This window comes from Motacilla alba, chromosome 2, assembly GCF_015832195.1.
Source record: "Motacilla alba alba isolate MOTALB_02 chromosome 2, Motacilla_alba_V1.0_pri, whole genome shotgun sequence".
NCBI classification, from domain to species: domain Eukaryota; kingdom Metazoa; phylum Chordata; class Aves; order Passeriformes; family Motacillidae; genus Motacilla; species Motacilla alba.
The window spans coordinates 46,670,618-46,690,844 of record NC_052017.1 but is presented as its reverse complement, the minus strand read 5'-3'; the positions used below and the strand labels follow the sequence as shown (position 1 = coordinate 46,690,844).

The 20,227-nt window shown below is 37.6% G+C and overlaps 1 protein-coding gene across 3 annotated transcripts in view; it reads right to left on the bottom strand.

Annotated features, from left to right (window-relative positions):
• The window catches only part of SEPTIN7 (septin 7), a 76,416-nt gene that overhangs the window by 13,330 nt on the left and 42,859 nt on the right, over positions 1–20,227 (bottom strand). For all 3 annotated transcript variants that reach the window (XM_038162800.1, XM_038162796.1, XM_038162805.1), the window contains exons 4-9: positions 13,521–13,627; positions 7,493–7,593; positions 6,779–6,913; positions 3,713–3,830; positions 1,940–2,032; positions 579–675 (exon numbers count right to left, since the gene is read on the bottom strand). In XM_038162800.1, the coding sequence (XP_038018728.1) occupies positions 579–675; positions 1,940–2,032; positions 3,713–3,830; positions 6,779–6,913; positions 7,493–7,593; positions 13,521–13,627 (651 nt within the window). The remainder of the gene's footprint in view (positions 1–578; positions 676–1,939; positions 2,033–3,712; positions 3,831–6,778; positions 6,914–7,492; positions 7,594–13,520; positions 13,628–20,227) is intronic.

Genomic DNA, 20,227 nt, shown 5'->3' with positions numbered 1-20,227 from the left:
AATATATGAACAGCATTAAAGCACAAGAAATGGCTGCCAGAAGAACATGCAGTTATCTTCAAGTCTCTATAGCAGTAGAAAGTAAGTTTTAAACAAATGTAAAAAAAATTTTGAAGTACTCTATTCATTACCAGGTACCTTTCTGTTGCTACACCCCAGCACTTAAGACTCAGATGTTTTGGGAAAAATTGTATTGAGGACAATTGAACTGATCAAATTAATATTTATAATGTGAATGCTCTAGAAAGAAGAGTTTAATACACAGGTTTTAGATGAAGATAATTATGGTAAAAAAGCCAGAAAAAACCCCTGTAATTTAAGTCACATCATTACCTGCAATAAATTAATAAATTTTTTTGTATTTGGTTTTACAATTTCTCACTGAGGCTTCAAGAGAAATCTGCTTGCAAAGTGACATGTTGCCATGAAACCTTTACCTTGTTCCAATATTGTCAGAATAACAAAATGGTATATTCAATTAATTTCCAGACCAAATATCATTGAAATTAAGCATTTCAAACACAGACTCATGTCAAGTAAGTTTTAAATGAATTTTAAAAATCACAAGAAAACCTTACCTTCTGCAACACCCCATGGGTACTGCCTTCCTCTAACTCTCTTGCCATTGACTTCAATGATCGTATTACTACCTACCACAGCAAGAGGTAAACGGTCCTACAAGATAAAGTATGACTTTAAAAATCAAAATCTGCTGCCAAAAGATACTGAAAGCATGCTCATGTATCAACTTGACATAAGCTAGGTCAGTGCTGTAACACTGCAATGCAGCTAACCCAAAAGTGCAAGAATAGTGATGTTTATTGACCTCTGCCCAGCTTAATGACTTCTATATACACACACTCCTGAATTCCTTATGCTGCTGCATTCTGTAAATCTAGTTAAGGAACAGACACTACTGTTACTTAGTAAGCTATGCAAGAGGCAAACCATTTCCTATTTATTCAACTGCACAATTATTTACCAAGCCATATACCCACTGGCTACAAGGGCTGTTACTTTGACTGGGACTGGATCTTGTACCCAGTTTTCAAAGGTTTGGCAAAGAACTACGTCAAGTTCTTGTTTTTAGCTGAACTAAGAATGCCTGCAGTGTAACAAGCAACAAAGAAGCCAAGAGCAGCTTCAAGGGGCAGAAAGGGACAGAGTACTAAGGTCAGTATTTTGCACTTTTGTCTTTGCTTTTTTTCTGCTCTTCTCTAGGCTTATTCACAGAATATCTTCCATTTTTTGTCCTATTTGTGTTTATCTATCCCAGGAGATTTCCCCAGTAACAAAAAAACTTAAAAGCTCTTACAAGCTATTACAGCTACTGAACAAACAGAAGCAAGGCTCAAGAAACATACACAAGATGGACTCCAACATGAAAGAACAAACTGAAAACATGAGTAAACTAAGAAAAAGCCTTTCAACACCCTGACAGTCCTTTTGATTTTCTTTAGTCATTTATCTCCATTAGGGTTTTCAGTGTATCAATCAGCCAGAGAGCTATTAGCTGTAATGCACACACTTTATGCCACTGCACTGCCACTATGCCATAGGCATAGGCATTTATGCATATGTCTATGTCTGAAAGTAAACCCTTGCCTCCTTTAAAGCTCAGAACCAAAAAAAAAAGTGGTAGACTGTGGAGGGTGGATAGAAGTCAAATAAGGATGAATTTTAAAAAGTAATCTTTAAGAGTTCATTAATGAACATGTGATCTAGTGCTCTTATTCTCAATTTTAGCCACTGAAGGACTTAGATGACTTAATAATGTCATTCATTGCTTCTGATAAGGAACTGACCCTCAGGACAGCTTTACATCTGATTTCTATATTCTAAACACTTTGGTGGGCCCTTCATTAATGACAGAATGATTTTCAAACTCGACCCCCCCTTGCCCCTCCATAAGCACTTTCTCAAAAGAAAATTAGTTTACCTTTATCTTTTTAACAATCTTATTTTCTTCTTCATCATCTGTTTCTGGAAATTCATATATTTTAATTTTGTGTTCTTGGATTTCTTTCATTATCTAGAAACAAAATTATTATTTGTTTGAGGATTTCATACTTTATAACACCCTGATTTTTTTGCTGCAGTCTGATTCTCCTCCTTTTGTTAAATACATAAAATCCTTTAGATTACCCTGACTTAAATTACAACATAACTTGCACATTTAACACCCTCAGGTGACCCCCAAAGGGTTAACAGTGTGACCATCTCTCCTTTGCCAAGAGAAGATACACTGAGAGCTAGAGCCTCTCAGCTACCAGAATATTATCCACCAACACAAGACAGCAACAATTAATACCAGTTTTCTGCAACAGGACAAACAATAGGTTTACTTTATTGGGAATTCACAGAATTAAGTGCAAAACCTAATACAACAGACCAGTTTTACAATTGGGTTCTTTAACAACCAGGTACTTGAGTAGATAATTGCAGGCACACTTTATCCCTTTGAGTTCCCACAACAGCTACTGCTGTCACTCCTATTCTTTCCTGTTCCCATCATACTTGAGCAGCACTTGCTTGATGCAGGATCGTCTGCCTATTATAATAGAGCTCGTGACTGATGGACTAACTCTAGCAGTTAGTACTGTTGAAAAACATTCACAAGCAATAATGAAAATAAAGTGACTGTCCTGTTTTGATGCTATATTTGTCTGAAGGGTATTTTTAAAAACAAGATGATTAGTTTTGCAGAATTTTAGGATGGAAAAATGTTAGACCATTTAGCTGACAGCTGCACTGCAGAGCCTTGGGGAATATTTCTGGCTCACGGGTTTGCAGTCTTAGGAGAACTTAAGTTTCCAAATCATGCAAGGACTTATTTTCAAAGTTTGGTTTGGGAAAGTCTCCCCTATTTAACATCCACTCATTGATAAAGCTGCTTATATATTTAGAAATATTCTGTATTCTACCATTTTTTCCTTTCTTTTTGTCATCTAATTTTTAATCTTATTTAATTAAATCAAGAGTTTTACACACAACACCTCTTAATGCCACCTTTTCAGAACTCTGTGTTCTTCTAAACTAGGACTTGACAGAGTTCAATAAAAAAAAACTTTGTCTTGTCTTGTTCTGGGTCCTCCTTGTCCTCTTCATACAATACTACAAAGCTTAACTGTTCTAGTCTGATAATGTAGCTGAAAATAAAACATAAACCACTTGTAGACACTCACAGCAAATACATTCTATAAATACAAAGACATTGTATCAGTTGTATCAATGCTAGAATTATCTCACCATCTTTAAAATGCATTACCACACCCAAGAGTGAACAAGTTTACTGATTTTCATATAATACCTGAGGTATCTTTAATAATTACACTGCATCAACATAGAAGTGGATACCTCAGTGCAATCAGTAAAACTGTGATACTGTTGAATACCTTATTTTTTTAACACACTTCTGTTAGGCACCTAACTCCTGAAAGCTTCTTTCCTCCCTTACTGATTTTTATCTCAGCAGTGAATTATTTTACTTGCCAAGAAACATACTATACTTGAAACCTCTTCCCCTGAGGACAGAAACAAGATTATTTCACCAAGAATTATAATTAAATCTAGAGATATAAATTACTTAGCTTTGTTGTCTCAAGTTATTGCTTCAGGGTTTAAACTCTGCATGTAAGTTAAATCTCACCATTTCCACAGGGACCAACTTACTAAATTATCCTATGTTGTAAATATTAATTTTTCAACTCACCTGTTTTTTAAATTGTTGGCATTCCTCGGGTGTAAGTGTGTCTGCTTTGGCAATAAGTGGAATAATATTCACTTTTTCATGCAGGCGTTTCATAAACTCTATATCCAAAGGCTTAAGTCTGAAATACAGCATTAGAGCTTTGCAATTTATATTAATTTAACAAGATTGTACAAATGATGAGATTTGTCCTGATAAATCAGTGTCTTAAGAGCAGTTATGAGTGACAGATGACTGAAAATGAAAAGGTTACCTGCAATTATTACAGCAAATCCCCTAAATTGTATAATACAAGAGGAATAAGGGGTAAGTTAATATTAGTAGCAGTCATGAGTCTTCTGCTAGCTGAAAGTACATTCATTTAAGCAAGAAGAACTCTATAAAGGTAGTAAAGTTTATGTTATTAGCTGGAAGATAATCCCACTTAAAGCCTGACTGATAAAAGCTCACAGTTGTGACTTATGCTCTGTTCACACATACAGCTGCAGGATCTGAAAGTCATGTCTCAGTATGCTTCTTCTTGAGATCGGGCTAGAAGACTTTTTCTTTTAAGACCTTAAGATTGCTGAAGATGGTAACCTCTGTAGCCTATGTACAAATGAATTAGAAATATCTCACCTCTAAATTGGTATGTAAAACAAAAAGACAGTTATAATAGTGGATGACAGTGACAAAAACTAAACTGTCATATGGGTACAGGGTGGCTGTGTGGTAGTATATTCACTGTCTATGTGGATCAAGGTGGTCAGTATTTCCTGTTTCTTGAAGTAAAACTAGAGAGGTTTTGATGCATTAATGATAGCAAATTTAGTCAGGCTTAAAGGATTCACTTAGAGGATTTAACAAGTTAATTTTTCATCTTAAACAAATTAGTATTAGGAACATTAAAACCAGATTAATTTGGTACTGAAATTTCTGAAACCCATACATAAAATAATGAAGAAAATGTTCAAGAACACATATTTAACTTCATTTTAACATTTTCTACCTGTCACCTATTTCACCAGTTCTCAACATGTGTCCATTAAATAGCTAACATTAAAGCACATCTATAGTATAAGCACTTTTTTGGTTATCCATTCACCTTAATATGCTTTCCCTCTACTTGCTTCAAAAAGGTACCTAGGGCAGCAACGCTGGGTTGAAGGGCAGCTGCCAAAGCAGAGCTGTTCAAAAGGTCTGCTCACCACTAAGGACTTGAGTGTTTACAGCGGAGACTGAAGTAGGAAAGCTTTACATAAAGATTCCAAAATTGCAGAAAGGATGCAAATTCCATCCTCACCCCATTCACCTGGAAGGCTCCTCCTGCCCCTCCACTCTCCCCCTCTGCTTCCACAGAAACCAATTCAATAATTTCAGGTGTTTATGGGAATACTAGCTAAAAATGGTGGGATGTATTAAATGGAAGGACTTTAACTGTTGTTTTCTCATAATTTCTAAAGCAGGCTTTTACAAATGTATTAAAATGACAAGTAGAAACAAGCTCACCCACAAATGCTTCAATTCAACATAAATATAATCATGCACTAAGAGTAAAGAGGACACTACTTGGTGGGTTAGATGTGCTGCTGTCTGCAGAGGAAACAGGAGTAAAGACTGCATCACCACAAAAACCAGGTAGGAAGTGAGCTCTGTCCTGTCAGAGAGGGCAGCATCTTAAAAGAGGAAGCGAATGCTAAAAGCAGCACCAATTTTCTTCATTAACTTCCTTACTGAGATGGCGATTTTAAGCATTTATTCCAGGAATTGAAAAATATTATGAAAACCTAGCATAATTGTACACCTTTTCCTCCCCTAAAAATAACATCAAATAGCTGTACAAGGAATATACTTTTACAGCTTTTAGCCTCACAAATTTAGTGACCAAATCTTAATCCATTCGAAACATTACTTTTCTTTTTCCTTAAGAACAACTTGTACCTCCCACTGATTTAGGAAGTTCTAACAGACGTGGGGGTGTGCAGGGAAGACATGCTTTTTGAAGAATGTGCAAATTAACTCAGAAACAATTGACTAACACAAGGAATCATCTTCCTTTTCTTTAAATTACATTTTGGATTTTGCACACTAGTAAAACAGCATGTCAAGAATTCAAGTGTTTGCATTTAAAACTGACATGCATGTTGAGCAAAACTGGCATTACAAACGTGCCAGCTTAACAACAAAAAAATACTTAATAAAGGCAAGTCTACATAAGAAACTCTCCACTGTCTGGCATTTATTTCCATATTTGGAAGTATCTGTACAGTTCAAAATTATTAAACCCATTCCAATGCTAGCTACAGAAGCTAAGTAAAATAGCTGGCATTTTTTACTGCCTGAGGACTACTCTTTAAACTCCTTCATCACTCCCTCCAACAAGTTTTACTACTTTTGACCAACACAATAGAATAGGCTTAAACTTATCGTCGTCTCCTTCTGGTTTCGAAGGTACAACTCAAGAGTCTGAGAAGTTTAATCAGGATACCATGACAAAAAGATACACAACCAGTTTCAGATAGTTAATCTGTACCTAATACACCCTGGAAATGCAGTTCTTCCTGTCTACCACTAGATAGAGGTCCGATCTAGTAAAAACTATGCAAGGGTGGAAGATAACATAATAACTGAAAAAAAATCTGCAATGCTTATACTGGAATTGCCACTAGACAAAATACTACACACCAAGTGAATTACTGGTAGGCTTACAAGGATGCATGAAACTTTCCATTTTCAATTTACATTAATGGGAGGGAGGAAGAATGGAAAGGAAAAATCCTTTTGCTTGACATGTGAACCACTTTCTCCAATTGTGATCCACAGAAATACAGATTGCAAACAGACCTGGCACCTGTGAACGTCTTTGTATTTTTCATTGCTAGAATTCTATTTCTCTTGTTATGCAATTAATGTGCAATCATATTTTCTGGTGTTTGGCTTGCTAATGTTCGACAAGCCAAAATAAACTCATCTTTGAAATTAAGCATGATCTGCAGGCCATTGAGAAAATCCGATTACGAACTCAGACTGACAAATTTGGATATTTATCTGAGATAAGAGAATGAAAACATTAAATATACTAATACAAACCCATGTCCTGAAGGAGCAATGAAGTATAAACAACACTGCACTCTATTATCTGGCATCTGGCGTCTGTTCACTCGAGATTCCGCATTCAGGTAGTCCTCAAATTTACTGTCAATGTAGTCAATAACTGGCTGCCAGCTGCAGAGATTACATGAATAAAAACCTGTGAGTTACATTGTTTACATGAAGAAACCTGGCTTTGCTAAGAAATTGATGTTCACAATTTCCCCACAGCTTGGGGTGAGTTTTTTTGCTTTTCATTTGCTTTTTTTTTAAATTAAGGTACTTCAGCACTGCAACTGACCAACTCCTCAACCTAAAACTGAGTTACATAGTTCTGAAGATACAATGTGTGAGTCCACTGAAAAAACCGCTCCAACACAATCACCTTCACTGTAAAAGCATTAAAGAGAATATGTTTCACAGATCACATCTTGTGACAGCACAGAAGATGGTTCTGCACACTGCATGTGTGGATGAAGAGCCAAATGCACCATTCAGTTTAAGGGGAGAGGCTGACAGCACTTCAGTCAAGTTATAAAGGTACTTGGAATTACAGTAGTTAGAAGTTTTCGGCTAAATGAAAAGTTTAGAAGTGTTAGTATTTTAACTGAATATTGAAGCCTGCATTTTAAAATATGTCACAAGGTATTACATCTCACAGACACAAAATGTAATGCAGAAATATCATGGGAAAACATACAAAGAATGTCTTACCAATTACTATTATCCACAGCATCTCCAAATCCTGGTGTGTCAACTATTGTAAGTAGTAACTGAACACCACCCTCTTTGATTAAAACCTTTGACTGCTCAACCTGTAAAAAGAACACAGTAAGATTAAATTTTTAGCAGTTTAGTCACTTATCTTAAACATTGGGAAAAGCATTCAGTGGACAAGAATCCTGACAAAGAATTGTCTTCTGCTTCAGTGGTATGCTGTGTCTGTGTTCTGCTTTAAAAATCCCAACAATTTTATGATAATGGGTATTTTTTTAAAGAAAAATATTATTTAAATAAAGTCAGTGATAAAAGTAAAATATTTAAGTATACGGGATATCTTAATATTTAAATTCCTGAAAAACAGGAAAAACCTTAACCAGGCATTAAACTTGATAAAGTTGCAAACTTGGGTCACTTCAAAGAAAATGACACTTTTCAAAACTAATCCTCCCCACAAACACTTTAGACACTTCTAGCCCTGTTAATGTATTTTTAAGAATACATTTCTTTTTCAGCTAGCATAATGGTTGGGAATGGAATCTCAAAGTGATGGTTTCCTATTACAAACAGAATTATACTGGAAAGTAATACAATCTGGCTGCAATCTGCTGAGCTAGACCTCATGTGATTGTAATGGATTGGGTTAGCTCAAGTCACTGATGGAAACCCGCCTCAGAAGGCAAGTGCATCAGCAGAAGGAATGATGCAAGATCGGGGCGTGGGAGTTCATGCTGCCAGTTGTGACCACCCATCCACAGCACAGCTCAGGCAGCCTGCAGTGAACATGTCATCCAACAGATTAGGCATGTCATGACAGAGAAGAACTAGGCTAAGCAGCACATGGACTGCTACCCCTTCTTCCTACTAATATTTCAGAAATTATTGATATTGCCAATGTCAGGCTTATCTGCCTGAGAAAGTGCTGTACACCACTGTCCTATCAGTGAGACGCACAACAGTATGAAATGATAAACCATATGACAAACTTCTTCCAATTGCTCAGACATTTAATCATCCTTATTTTTCTTTGATATTAAAACAATTCCTATTAAGTCACTAGTGACACTGTTTTCTAGATATGGATTCAAGTAATCAGCCATGTAAGTAATTTATCCAGAACCACACAAGAGCCGGAAGACTCAAGGTAATGCCACCTTGTTGCTCATTGCTTAACATTCCTTAAGCCTCACAAGCCCTAATTGGGGAGAGAAAAGAAAGTTATATTTGTAATAAACCCTATCTGGATGGTCTCTTGACCAGTTCAAGATTTGAGAAATATCATATGAATGCTTTGTAAGCTCTTGCACATCCCTAGTTATGTAAGTGGACTCCACAGCCACACCTGAACATTGTTGCAAATGCTCTGCAATCACTGCTCAAGTCACTGATGGGATGCAGCGTAAACCCACAAGATAAACTAACACCGCAGAAAGTTGAGCTAAATCCTTCTTGCACAAGTGTAACACTGATTCCAATTCAGAAGAGACTATCCAGAATCACAGAAAACAGTAACTACCTACAAAGAAAGCTTCATATTTAACCTCTGAGTGTGCAGGATGCTGTTTTTATCTACTCATCAGCAGGGATCCTACCCAAGTCAGATCAGTCCCCTTCGCTGCTAGTCCTCAAACAGTTAATGGCGACCAGGATACCGGTCACAGAAGTATCCAGGTTGGGCTGGACTTCAAGTCCTCCCAGTTCAAACTCCAACATGAAGAAGCCTTACTGCAAGGTTAGGAAGGTGTAAAAAACCAGGAACTAAAACCAACCAAACAAAAATGTACACACACCAGCCTAAACCAACACCAAATTACTCTTTCACAAACCATACAACTCTCATACTTCCAAAAGCATGCAGCTGAAAGCCATGAGAACCTAGGAATACATGCACTGCTTTAGAAACGCACATTTTAACTGTGGTGAGTGTATTTCCCCCCATCCTCTAGAGTTCTATCAAGAAATTTTACTGTACACAATTGATACCAGAACTCAAGACAGTAATCCCTTACCATAGTCAACTCATCCAAGAGTTTACTACTCACAAGCTTTACCACACAAGAGATTAACTTCTGATTCCTTGCATTCTTTTGGCTATCTTGCATATAGTAACCACACAGCCCTCCTATTACCAAGCTCTCTGCAAGTATACAAAACCCACAACACTTGCAAAAGAGATGATAATGTTAAGAGATGTACTCTTGCCAAGAGCTACAAGGTATCAGCTCTATTCTCCAGCAAAAAAATTCCTAGCAAGAACCATTAAATTATTATGGGCTCACAGTGGAATGCCTTGACAAAAGAAGCAATTAATAAAACATTATCTTGAACACATGTTTATAACTAAGGAAAAGAAACGTCAGGAGATCTCAGAAATGTCACGCCAAGCATTTTCCCTGATTCTGCATGCTTGTAAAAGCTAAGTGTGGCTGAATTTGTGAAGTCATCTTCTGACAAAAGGTCTGCAGCAACTGAATCTCTGCAGACAGTGCTAACACATTACTGGGTTGTGAGGATTTAAATTTTTTTCTTACTTTTCATAAATTCATGTAGGTATCTTGCTATCAGAGCAGGGTTTTCACAAACCTACAGAACAAGAGACATTAGCTGATGAATTAAAAGTCCTATGCTTGTGCTGTGGACAATCAGACCACATTCAGGGTATATTGTAAGCAGTAGATTCTACTGGTAGGAAACAGTAGATGAAGACCCTGCCACAAAGCCTCCACAAAGTTGCATTTTTCTAACCTAAATGGATGTGTCCATACATGGTCAAAGGCACAGAAAGCAGCAACATCTGGAAAAGATCCAGAAAATCACTGTAAACTAGTGTCATTCACAGTTAAGCATCCAACTGCATCCCATCATGTGATTTACAAGTATTCCCAAGGGATTCATGGAAAACATTAGTTCAAGTCTTGGAATTTAAGACTTTTTAAGAAAAGTCTCCTCCAAACAGCCATTTTCCCATGCACTCCAGTCAGCTGGGTCACACGGGTCTCCTTGGCAGCTACTACACAGCGTTCATCACTTGGTGCTTGTTACAGCTTGACTGCTTTTTATTGGATGAAACATTCCTTCGCCATCCTGCATTTAAGGCAGTCAGATAATGATCAGAGAAAACACATTTAATACCCTCTCATTTCTGAGTATGTTTCCTTTGAATTCATCTGACACCAAATCACTTACTCTTGAACGTTTTTCTGCATTTTCTAGGAGATTAATACAAAGGAGCTGCCTCACAAAGCAACTCCAAACTGCAATGGTTTTCAAGCCCAAACCACAGTTTGTATTTATCTATGAGAGAGCCTCTTACACAATTTCTGATCAGCAAGTTGTTCCCACTATATAAGAACTGGCAACTATTACAACCAAGATTTGAGGATGCTCAAGTGAGGTGGTTTCTCTCATCCCTACCCTACAAAACTCTTTTATCAATCCTCAACTTAAAAAGGTTTTCACTGGCAAAGAGTACAAATCCAGTGGACCCAAACAGCAACTCCCACTGCTTATTCTTTAATATTTGACAGGAAACACCTCCACATCATACACATTGCTACCACACACGATTTTCAAGCTTGTAGGGGGAAACAATTTTATCCTCACTTACACTGACAATGAAATAAGATAGTTTCAGTTTCTTTCTTGAAATGCTACACTGACTTTTCATTCATCCCAAGAAACTGAAAGCAAACTGAATTTTAAGTACATTCAAAAAAAGTACTTATTAGATAAAGTCAAAATTAAGTTTCTAGAGGGGAAGACAGTCTTTAAATCTATTTCATTCCCACCATATTATTTTCTAAGACATGTCAGACCCCAATTCACTATTGAAAATAGCTTTTGCAAGCTCTTGGCCTCAAGCTTTAGCCCACATAATGGATGTAAGAAGAAAATGCAATGACTTTTCAGCCTGAGCTCTGTTCAAGCCCTTTTCTTCCCCTCTCCAGCTTTACATAGGACAAAAAATTATTAAGTGAGGCTTTCTGAAAAGTATGTGTCTTTTTCTTAAACCAGTAAATCACTACAAATCAAACCACCCTGATGGTCAGAATGAACAACAGATCATCTAATCTTGCCCCCTAACAGATGAAAGTACTTAACTCAAATTCCAGAAATTCCACACAGATTTTCATATTTTTTCTTACACTGATGCACCTTTAACTAGGGGGAGGAGTAAGTTCTCTGGAAGATGTCTTGGTTTGGGTTTTTTTGTTAGCTTGTGTACAAATTCTTCCAAAGATTTTTCCCAACTGAAAAAACCAAACACCTTCCAATGACAGGGAATCCATCCCACAATTATTTAAACTAAAATTTAATGAACATAACCTGAATTGGTTTAGCTTCTGCTAAACTAAATTGTAATCATCAGTAATGAAATCATGCCACATCTCTCTTCCAATAAAAAAGTCACCCATCTATTCAGTTTTCCAACAGTCACTGATTGGTTCAATAATAAGTACATTATATGAGAGTTTAACTCTCTGCACACCTCTTCCATCCCACTTAATGTGTCTTCTAAACAAGTAAGCTGTTTCAAGACCTTATTCAAATAATGGTCTGATGCCCCTGATAAGCTTTCAAGTCCATTTTGTCAATCACTATGGTTTTACATTAAAATGATAAAGCAGCATAACAGATATGAACGAAGCTTAGAAACTATTAATATATCATTAATCAAACTCCGGATGTTCAAAAGCTTTTCTCAAATAAGAAAAATTGATATTCTGCAATGAATTAGTTTTGTAACAGTATTCAAGCTTTAATGTTGAGCTAACTGATAGCAATGCAATTTAAGCTTCTCAATATGGACACAATAACAAACTTTTTCCTTCTACTGTGGTAATTATTCTGTGTTCTGACATTGGATTAAAAAATGTCTTACCCAAAACCCCAAACAAAAAAAACCCTGAGGTCCCAAAGAGCAATAAGGACAGTGGTTTGTGACACTGGAGCTTAATTACTTAATTCCAAGGAGTAAAAAAGCACTCTATTTTACAGCTTCTGTTAAGTACCTTGCATACCCTCCTAACTCAACACAGGGCTAAATCACTTTATGACAACTCTGCAATTGCCCAGTCACTTCAGCCACAGCTGAATTTTGCAGCTGGAGGAACTTTGTTGGACAACAGAAGCAATGGTGAGCACCCATGGTCCTCACAGGTACAAAGTTAGATTATCACAAGCTATCTTCACGAAAGTCTTAAGCAAGTGCACATCAAGAGAGGTGAGCAGAGCTCACACATCCTTATTCAACTGCTCAGCTGTGGAGGCAGAAAGTACCTCACAAACACAATGATTTCCTAAACTAGCCATAGCATTATTTCTTGGCATTACGTAGCTGTTATTTTAAGTAATCCTTTTATAAGACAGAAAACAAGCTCATTTCCTTAAGGGAAAATAGCAAGTAGAAAGTTATTACACAAAAAACATGGATCAGGTTCAGTTTTCCAGTCTATGGCTTAATATTTCAGTTGCATCATGCACTCGCAGCAACGTTATCTTTGCCTAAGTACTGAGGTCAGGCAGGTTCACCCTAGTCCCAGTTGTTTTAGAATAACAACTTGTAACAGGCAAGCAAACAAGGTATCACTAAAGATACAGTCTGCAGAAGATTCACAGATACTTTTATACCCAGGTCCCTGCACTTCTGTCAAATCATTTACAATTTGGTCTCTAAAAGCCTGCCTTTAACAGACGGGTTTTACTGCAGATCTATGTATTTCTACAGATTTACTCACTATTTTAATTGATAATAAAAAATACATTTTCAAAAAGTTCTGTGCATATATGTGCTTTTTAATCTACAGGCAAAACACAAAACAAATCAGGGTTCCCACATTTCTAGAGGCTACGGGTTTGAGAAGTTTTGCTGTTCAGATACACTGAAAGACACACTGAATATTTCTTAGTGGTTCATTTCATGACTAAATGTATCTTGAAACTCAGGTGCTTATGCGACAACTTACTTTACTAAATTGCAAGTTACAATATTCAGGCTATACTTTTTTTCCCCCAGACATACCTGTACAGTCTTCTTAATTCTGTGTGAAGGACCTGGATACTCTGGGGAATACAATTCTGTTAAGAACAATGAGTTGATTAATGTTGATTTTCCCAGTCCAGATTCACCTAGAAGAAAACAGAACAGTTTCAGTAAAACCAGGAGTATCATGTCAAATATAAACATTTAGATCCACATTTCAAATGCTCTTTAAACACATTACCTGAAAACATGCACCCCAAGACTTTGAGAACCCATACTTTTTTCCAATTTCAAGGAAATCTTTTCAAATTCAACCAGCACTATTGGGATCTGCAGACATTAATTTTTCTGATCATATTAAATATTGAGTGAGTTCAGCACTATTGTCCATTTCTCCCATTACAAGATACAAAGATGACATTACATTGGTTTTTATACACAAGCTATCTTCCTGGTATAACTCATCATAATGTCAAAGCAGATTAACTTGTCTCCTTTATTTCAAATATTATTTATTTGAGAGTCTTTATTATCAGGGTGAGGGTGGGAGTGGGGGTTGAGTTAGGAGGGTATACAATATTAAGGAGAAAGACTGAGATTAGCTGGCTATAACTATTAAAGCCACAAGAGATAAAATGAAGTTTCAAACTAGATGGTTTGCCTGGGAATTTTGTTGTTGTTGGGGTACAGAAGGGGGCTGGATTTTATTAGGCTTTTTTTGATAATTTCTTCATGACAAACAGTAAGTCAGCCTTGCTGAACAAAGAACAACTACTGCCATGACAATCCAAGCAAACACAGCTAAACACATCACAGCAAAGACTACCCTCCATTTACAGCTCTACAGAGACATGGGCAGGAATTTCAGATCAACTATTTATTATTCTAAAAGAAAAGTCTTTTGCTTGGGTTGTTTTGTGTTTGGTTTTTTTTTCGTTAAGAAACTACTTCAACACAACAATTCACACTGGCATGAGAGCTAAGGAGAAAGGTATAAAAAAATGCTTTTTTTTCTGTTTAAATTTCATATGCAGTCTGTCAGTACATTGACCTAAACAGAAACAGACGGAGAAATTTGCTTTCAAGCTAACAAATTTGAGGGCAAACCAGGTACTTTCACTACAGTAAAAGGGAGGGAGGAAAATGAGCTGAACTGGGCCCATAATTGAAATGTAAATCTGAACTAAAGCACTAATCACTACAGCCCAAACAAATATTGTGCTGATTTAGAGACTGAACAGAGAAAACTTCCAACCCTATCTTGAGATAAATGTCCTGGGTTAATGCAAGACAGTTATGTAACAGAAAGCAGTCAGGAGCTGTCTCCCCTGTAATAGGTATCTGGGCTTCCTACACGAGCTGGCTCACACACAGCAGCCATCTCGATTACAGTGGTGTAGCACAGAGTGTCTGCAGCACCGAGCAGAGCAATCTCATTAGCTACACTGTAAACGGATTAGCAGCTGATGAAACACTGCAACCAGAGCTCCTGCCGGCTGTCTGCGCTCTCGCTAGTGCTTGTTCTTCAAACCCCACCCTCTCGGACAGATGAGCTAACCCGCGCTGTGAGCAGCGGCTGCCCACAGCCAGGCTGATGGAAAGGGAGATAAATACTCAAGGTATGGGTGTCAAAACAGCAATGAACACCAACCCCACCAGGACAGGTTTAGGCAAGCCAGCAGGGACATGCTTGCTGACAATGTTTCATCACTGCCCCGCAGATTTTGCCTTTTTCCATGGTCAGATGCACGAGACACCTACGAACGCCTCTGGGTCTGGTTATAAAACACACAGGTCTTCTACTCTGCATTTGCATTTAAGGGCAGGGTCAGCTGCAGCGGAGGGGCCTCCCCACCAATTTTGCAACAGAAAGAAGCTCCTGAAATGCCCAACTTTCCATTCTCATAGATGCATCCTGGTTAAAGTTTATCCTCCATCTTGCAACCCTGCTCAAAGACAGACATCATTCCAGTTAAACTTAAGGTTTTTATCCACCCTACTGAATCCCTCAAGAGGGTGGCTCTGGTTTTGAAATGTACAATTCATATCCTTTCTGTGACCTTTGCTTTTTAACTTGACCATAATCTAGTAAAAGGCACCCTACTACAGTATTGACAAAAGATTTTAGCATCAGATTCTACTTGAGTATACAAAAAAGGCTGCTCCTTCTTTCTCCCTTCTATTAGGGTTACTGCCAGTCTTAATATGCTGAAGAATTTCAGGTGAAAAACACTGAAAACTACCACTTCTCTTGAAAATGAGTGCCTGTCAAGTTGTCATTGAAATTCAACATATGGAAATAAGATTTTCAGCTTCAAAAGAGTGTAATGGAAAACCAGCAGTTTGCCCTAGATGGCTTGGGCAGCTGTGGCACTCCATACCAAGCAGTCTCTGAACTGCTGAAGCATTACACCCTGAGAGAGCTGAGGTTTGTTCCCCTCCTCACCCTTCACCGCCCTCAGAGCTGCAGGCATGTGAAGACAATTTTGAGCTGAAATTAGTGAAAAGAAAGTATGCTAAGGATATTTATGTTCAATCTTGCTCCCAAAGGTGCCCAGCATCCTGGATATCCCTACCCATGATGCTAACTTGAATCATCCAGTGCAGATTATAACAGTTTAAACTGCTTAACTGCTAGCAGTAACTGAGGTATCACATGTAAGAGTCTGCATCAATGCACCATTCCTGGATGCAGTTGTGCCTTAGACCATGTAAGGGTCAACATCTGCAACAGCAGTAAGGGCTATAACATCAAATAAAACAATTGCACTGAAACTGTAGGTAAAAACTCTAACTGGAACATTTAATATTGTACTATAGGAAGTCATGCTGCTTCCACTGTAATAAAACAAGAGTTTCTCTGATAACTACAGTGAAAGCAGAATTAAAGAGATCAACTGTAAGTGAACATTCTATAAGCCTTTCTGGACACATTAAAATATTCTAATTTTCATTAGAAATATAGTAAGAAGTAAAAAAAAAACCCAAAAAAACCCCTTCAACTAAAACACCCCCCCCCAATCCCCAAACACACACACACACAAAACACCCTTAACTCCACAGCCAAACAAAACCCTCTGTCCTTCCCAAAATTACCTAAAAGGATTGCTTACTGGAAAGACTGGGAAATCAGCTTCCCCGGATGCAACACGCTTTGAATATGACTAACAAAACCAAGAAGATGGCCCAGTCTCTCTGCCACTGTCTCTTTTATCCAGACACAACAAGAACTGCAGATTGAAAAGAAGCATTAACTGCTAGTTCTGATGGCTGAGAGAAGGTAACTCATCCCAGTGGGACTTGTAGCTCATTAGAGAAAAGCTGCCAATAAGTCCCGTGGTAGCCAGGTTTCTACAAATTGCACAGGGATTTTGGAAGCTTCCATGGCATTTTAAGTAGACATCTGTATTTTGAGTTCCTTGATACAGTCAAGCATAAGCTGCACTTGCTTCACTGCTTTTTCAGAATGAAGATATCCAACAACACGTTTCTTCTGTGATGAAGTGCATTTGATAGCACATTTGATAGCCACAAAGAGTTATCACAAGGGGATCAAATTCAACACAAAAATGCTGTACTTCTCCACAACCTACTTACACAGAATGCTTACATCAAAGCATGTTTCATTTTTAGCTGGTGAGCAAGTTTTTTCGTGGAATTTTTCTATTTTATAAATTCTAATTATTGTGACAGTTTTTGCTTAAAATATAATCCCATTAGTTTGATGCTGGTGACTCAAAGAAGGGCAAAAATCTTGTCAGAAGGCATAAAAAATAACGCATTTCATCTTCTTTCATCCTCATACAATTCACAGTTTATGTGCACAACACCACCTGCAGCTTTATGCAAATGTGCAATGGCTTTGATGGCACTGTAACATGCAGGCTTTTGCTTTCATACAGAAGGGAAGCTACAGGAATAATCAGAGAGCCTGAACTATGGCGAGTGGTATGACAGAACCGTCCTCTTGCCAAGTAGAAATGATGCTCTGCCATGTCATTATAGACAACCACAAAAATGGAGACTACAAGATGCTTTTAATTTCAAGTCTGATTTTAGAAGCTTTCGTAAAGGCTAGTTCCTGCCTTCAGTGCAAAATGCAAACCAACAGTCCAATAAACATGTAAGAGCATCCAAATGAAACCTGTCAGGAGGAGGATGGGAGCAGGACCATGCTGCTACCACATATCTACTTTTCCATGTAGGATGGTGTCATGTGAAACCCTGCAAATAATCAACTCTGTCTTTTACAGACATTTTAAGGGGAAGAAAGTCAAAGCTCCACCATGTCACAACTTGAATGTGAAGCATAAATTATAGAAGCAACATATGTTAGAGCCACAAAGATGCTCCTAGCAAAACAGAAGAACAGGGAAGTCTAGCAGCAATAAATCCATTTCTGCCTGTCAGCAACTGCATCAACAGCAGCATAATTTCAGCATTTAGGATACAGCAACACAATTTAATCAATTTTCTTAGAGCAGAATTTAAAGTGCAATAACTGAGGGCAGACTCTTAGTAGATCATTCTTGTCAGTGACGACATTTAAATAACTCAGAAAAGCCATTAACAGGGATGGGAAATACCTCAAGAAGAATATCGCAACAGATTCTACACAGCATTTTCCAAGTACTACTGTTTCCTCTCAAAGCAGAAGCAGGTCTAGCTTTCTACAACTGACACATTAAAGCTGCCATGAAACAGTGGTTTAACTTTACAGGTGAAATTTTGGCTACTGCCAAGAAAAATGGTCCCCTACTCCCAGTACAACTCTTGCACTAGAATTCACAATGCAGCATATGAAGCAAGAAGATATCCAGCAAACTAGGGCACACAGGGCTTCAGGATGGGAAAATGAGGGGCAGGTGACACCAGACAGATGATCTAAGTCAAATACTCTCCTCTCTTTTTGGAAACAAGGATAAGTGTAAAAATCTGCATTTAAAACTACACCTTTTCTATGCCACAAAAGAATCATCAACAATTCACAAGTCAGATTTGTGGCACTTCCTGAAGAAAGTATTATTTGCTCTATTTGCATGTACAGGTTTTGCTCCTGATAAACAGCGAGTCTGCAAAGTAGCCATTTAAAATAGGACATGTTATCTAATTTAACATGGGGCATGAAAAGAAATCTTTCAGCATTTTGGACATAAAAATTTGCAGCCCAGTAAAACCAGGGAACCAAAACTACATGTTTCTCTTTACTTCCAATTCTTCAACATTACTGCAGATGACAAAAACACTGCATGGCATTGGTCCACTCTCATCTAGCACCAAGAACAGCTGAAATGCAACAATCTGAGCTTCAGTTACAAGCCCACCATTAGCAGCTGCAGTCCATGCTCACCAAAGCTCACCTTGCTTTATTTTCTGTGTTAGGTGAAATAAAACTCCTGTACCTGATTAAGCTGTAGTCATACTGCAATGCAGCTTTAGAGATATTACAAGCAACAAGAAGTTGTAAAAACTGACCTACATGGGCAATCTCAATGCACAAGCTCTCTGTGAAGTAACTGGGTTAAAGAATTCAACTGGAAATGACAGAAGTGGCAGAGTTCCAGGACAACTCTTCTATGGTGAAATCTCCTAACTAGGAGATACCTTCAATTTTCACAGGCTTTGACAACGCAAAAATAAAGACCCAACACAAGAGAAGAAAATAAACCTTATTGCTTCAAAAATCAAATCAAGGGGAACAGAAACTGTTGTGAAAAATGATAGAGCAGGATGGTCTGTTTAAGGGAAGGAAGCAAACATCTAAGACCACCACTGCTGCAGGGCTGGACTTACTCTCTGGAGGCAAATACAGGGATAAATAGAATTGAATTCCCTGAGTATAGAAATTATTAAAAAAAAAAAAAAGAGGGGAAAATTTTAGGAACATGAAATTTGTCATCTCTACAAATACAAATCTCCTTACTGCTGACAACCAATTGTACAGCATTTCCAGTACGTAACTGCTAACATTTGCTGACTGAATAGTATATTAATGAACAGAGATCGCAGATTAGTCACAGTAGGCTCTTTTATTACTTGGACAGAAACAAAACTGACACAGCTATCAAAATGCTAATGAAGAAAAAAGAAAGAGTGATGAGGTTTACTTAATCTTTAAGATTAAAACACTTGGTACAGATATAGGGTCAACATCTGAGTGTGGCATGCATGCAACTCAAGAACAAGAAGCTCTACACATCAACCTGAGCAAAAGGAGAGAAAGGTGAAGCACCTTCCTCAAAACACCATCAAACAGATACATCTAAGGCATGAGTATCACAGAAAATTTCAGGACAAAAAATCCCAAATTATTTTTGTTTACATGGAACCTAACGAGTCTCTTCAGAAGAGTACAAAGAGCACTTATATTAACTTACTCAAATCTTCATCGTATCTTCCCTTGAAAATTTACACTATAACAGAATAAAAGCCAATGGAAGTATATTGAGTGCTCTCAAAATATCCCAGATGGGGCAATCTGCTATTAAGCAAATCCACCAAACTTTATCAGAGTACTTGGAATATTTCTTGCAGTAGGAACATTTTCTTTCAATACCTTATACCTTCCCTCTTGCTGCCTTCTCTCTTTAATAACCTTGGAAGCACTTTTTGTAAGAGGAAACTATGTTATGAAAACCCCTTAACTGGCACAAGTGGCAAGAAGAAGATACAGATAGCTAGACAGAATTCTGAAAATACACCCCAGCGATATGTTTCTTGTGGCAATAAAGAACAAGAAATTAGGG